The sequence below is a fragment of the Carex rostrata genome, chromosome 27 (assembly GCF_964058835.1).
Source record: "Carex rostrata chromosome 27, lpCarRost1.2, whole genome shotgun sequence".
In the NCBI taxonomy this organism is placed as follows: domain Eukaryota; kingdom Viridiplantae; phylum Streptophyta; class Magnoliopsida; order Poales; family Cyperaceae; genus Carex; species Carex rostrata.
The window spans coordinates 3,409,657-3,413,423 of record NC_135944.1 but is presented as its reverse complement, the minus strand read 5'-3'; the positions used below and the strand labels follow the sequence as shown (position 1 = coordinate 3,413,423).

At 35.0% G+C, this 3,767-nt stretch overlaps 1 protein-coding gene across 1 annotated transcript; it reads left to right on the top strand.

The window, feature by feature from the left end:
- Positions 1-1,433: 1,433 nt before the first annotated feature.
- Positions 1,434-3,173, top strand: LOC144544946 (uncharacterized). The gene is made up of 2 exons (XM_078293506.1): positions 1,434-2,747; positions 2,855-3,173. The coding sequence occupies exons 1-2, from the start codon at positions 1,955-1,957 to the stop codon at positions 2,881-2,883; spliced, it is 822 nt and encodes a 273-aa protein (XP_078149632.1). The 5' UTR covers positions 1,434-1,954; the 3' UTR covers positions 2,884-3,173.
- Positions 3,174-3,767: the final 594 nt, after the last annotated feature.

Below are 3,767 nucleotides of genomic sequence, written 5' to 3'. Positions count from 1 at the left end.
AATTTATGGTATGTTGTAATTTATCAATATATATTATTCGGATACACATATAGCCCAAGTGGGAGATTGTTGGAATTAATTTCAATTAATTACAACATATATGGGCTTATATGTGATATAAATATATATTGAATAATAGACTGTCAAATATCTAATTAGACTCGTTATGAAGTGATCAAATTATTGTGAATTGATTAGACTCGTTATGAAGTGATCAAATTATTGTGAATTGATTAGACTCGTTATGAAGTGATCAAATTATTGTGAATTGATTAGACTGTCAATTAATTAGACTCGTTATGAAGTGATCAAAATTTCTATTCGGCAATTTGTATATTGTGAATAAATAATGTAATATGCTCAAACGGTTCAGATATTCATAATGATGTAAATTGCCGTATATTTAGGAAATTTTTTATTTGCCACTAAATAAATAATTGCCGCATATTTAATGGAATCTGAATTGGCGCATATTTAATGTAAACAATTTTGATTTGCCATTAACTTGTTTGATTATGCCATTAACTTCCATTAACTTGATATGCGCCTCTGTAAATTCCTGAATGGCTTTTGATTTGTATAAAATAATTAAAAGCACCTCAAGACAATTAATTTTGGTATTTATGGCAATTAATTGTTTATGGGCAATTAATGGCGCAATTTTCTGATTGCTAAATCCGATAGCAATTTTGGTAAGACAATTAATATCCGCTAAAGGTTTAATTTTCTGATTCCTTAATGACAAATTAATGCCTTCATGAAATGCGCCAAAATGAAATACTTTGCATTAGTATATATATATATATTTCTGAAAATTTTGATTCTGTGCAAATTTTCAAAATTGATTCGGAAATATAAAAAATTGATTATTTCTTTCTGCTATGATCATTGCTTAAACCAGAACAGAGTATATCCGAACCAGAACAAAATAAATAAAAATTTTATTATTCGGTCAAGTAAACTTTTGTTTACTATATTTGGTTAAGTCAGTAGAAGTCTATTTTGGATTCTATGTCTAACTCTTTTTTGCAAGTTACGGTATATGTGAATAGTATGACCCCGTTGCCTTGTGTGATATGTTGTAATGAATGTTTGAATGATGTGTAAATGCGGCCTAAGGTGCCCCGTGAATTAATTTATTTTATAATTAAAAGTGACTTGCATGTCGCTTATATGTATCATTTATGCGGTCTGCGAGCCGTTATCCTTAGGACTTTAATGTAATTTCTTTATTACTATTAGAGTAGTAGTTTGGTATAGAAAATTACATGAAGGATGGATGATGGCTATTGTCAAGTGGAGTCTTACAATATTGAAGACCATCGTGCTTCGGGTCATAGTATCTCACTTATGATTTGGGCTCATGTTATTTATTGATTGTTTTATATCATTGCAATCGTATACCGTTATGCATGACCCCATTATGATTAATTCGGTTAAGCCAAATTTTGATAAATGTTTCTTATGGATAATATTAAATCATTATGAAGGCTTTAGATTGAGATATATTTTGGAAAATGATTGATAAAGGTATCATCTTACCAAAGTAAGCTCTCATACTGGCGTTGATCATTTGCCAATTTATACACAGAAGATATACATATAATGTTTGGTTATTGGACTGGCCCAAAGGAAAGACAATAATCAAGTATTGTATGTGTATACTTGTGGTAATGAATGGACAATAGTCATTAAGTTTTGGATGTAATTAGTTAATCGGCCCAAAGGAAGGTTGACTAATTGACATCAATTGGACTGTTACATTCATTAGCTACACCTATTTATCTTAGAATAATGACTGACTCCAAAGAGCACTTATTATTCGAGGATACTTAGTTGATGGAATATGCCTTATTTTGATTTTTTTATTATAATTCGGTAATTTGATTCGTTATTTTTGTGAATATTTTCAGCAAAAATTACTGATCTTACAGCCGGCATTAATAGCATTCCGATGCTGACGGGTTCTAATTACAAGGATTGGAAAGATAATCTAGAGATTATCCTTGGGTGCCTTGATCTAGACATAGCGTTACAGGAGGCCAAACCACCTGTGCCTGTTGAAACTAGTCCTGATAAGGATCAGAATGCACATGCACGGTGGATGAGGTCAAATCGCTTGTGTCTCCGGGTCATGCAAAAGACCATTCCTGAAAGTTTTAGGGGACCAGTTTCTGATTCCACTCTTGCTAAAGACTATCTTAAGGAACTTGAGCAGAGGTTTGTCAGGAATGAGAAGGCTGAAATAGGCATTCTCTTAAACAAACTCTGCTCAATGAAGTACCATGGTAAGAGCAATGTCAGGGAGCACATTCTTGAAATGATGCATACTGCTTCTAAATTGAAGGGACATAAGCTAGATATATCGGATGATATGCTAGTATATTTGGCCCTTAACTCTCTTCCTGCCTCATTTGGACAGTTCAAGGTGAGTTATAACTGTCAGAAGGATTCATGGACAGTTAATGAACTCATCTCGCACTGTGTTCAAGAGGAAGAGAGGTTGAAGTCGGACAAGAGCGAAAGCGCAAACATTGCTTCTACCTCTAAGGGAAAAGGGAAACAGAAACGTAAGGCAAATTCAGATGCTGCAACTACAAGTTCGCAGAAGAAGCCCATTAAGGACAAGAGACCGGTTACCGGATCGGAGCCGAATAAAGACAAGAAGAAGGGTTGTTTTTTCTGTGGATCTGAAGGGCATGTGAAGAAGAATTGTACCAACTATCACGCATGGCGTGCTAAGAAAGGTATTAATTTTTCTTTTGTTTGTGAAGAAGTTAATGCAGTTTCAGTTTCAATAGACACATGGTGGATAGATTCGGGTACAACTACTCACATCTCTGTGTCTATGCAGGGTTGCCGAAGTTACCGGAAGCCAAATGATGGTGAAAAATACATCTATGTAGGCGATGGAAACAAGGCAGAAGTTGAAGCTATAGCGCATTTTAGATTACTTTTGAAAACTGGCTTGTATTTGGACTTGTTTGATACTTTTGTTGTACCGTCTTTTAGGCGGAACTTGATTTCTATTTCTGCATTGGACAAATTAGGTTTTACTTGTTCATTTGGAGATAGAAAGTTTGGTTTGTATCAAAACTCCAATTTGGTTGCTTCTGGTTTTCTATCTGTTTTGGATAATCTTTATGCTTTAGATACTATTGCTTCCTATAATGAGACCTTGAACAATGAAACTCGAAACGTTAGACAAAAATTAACACATCAGGATTCAGCTGCACTTTGGCATAAGCGTTTAGGTCATATTTCTCAACAGAGAATAACACGTCTTATTCAAAGTGATATTCTGCGGCCCTTAGACATGTCGGATCTCGGTCCGTGCATTGAGTGTGCAAAGGGCAAACAAACAAGCATGCGCAAATATACAGCCAATCGTATGACAGACGTCCTTGAACTGATACATACGGACATATGTGGGCCATTCCCTACAGCTACTAGGAATGGGCATGTATATTTTATCAGTTTCATTGACGATTATTCTAGATATGGTTATATATTTTTAATTAAAGAAAAGGCTCAAGCTTTGGACACATTTAAATCCTTCAAGGTTGAAGTTGAGTTACAGCTCAACAAAAGGATTAAAAGCGTCAGATCGGATCGTGGTGGTGAATACTATGGTCGATATGACGGCTCAGGAGAACAACGTCCAGGGCCTTTTGCTAAATTTCTAGAGGAAAATGGAATTGTGCCACAGTATACAATGCCGGGTTCGCCCATAATGAACGGTGTAGCTAAAAGGCGCAATCGAACAT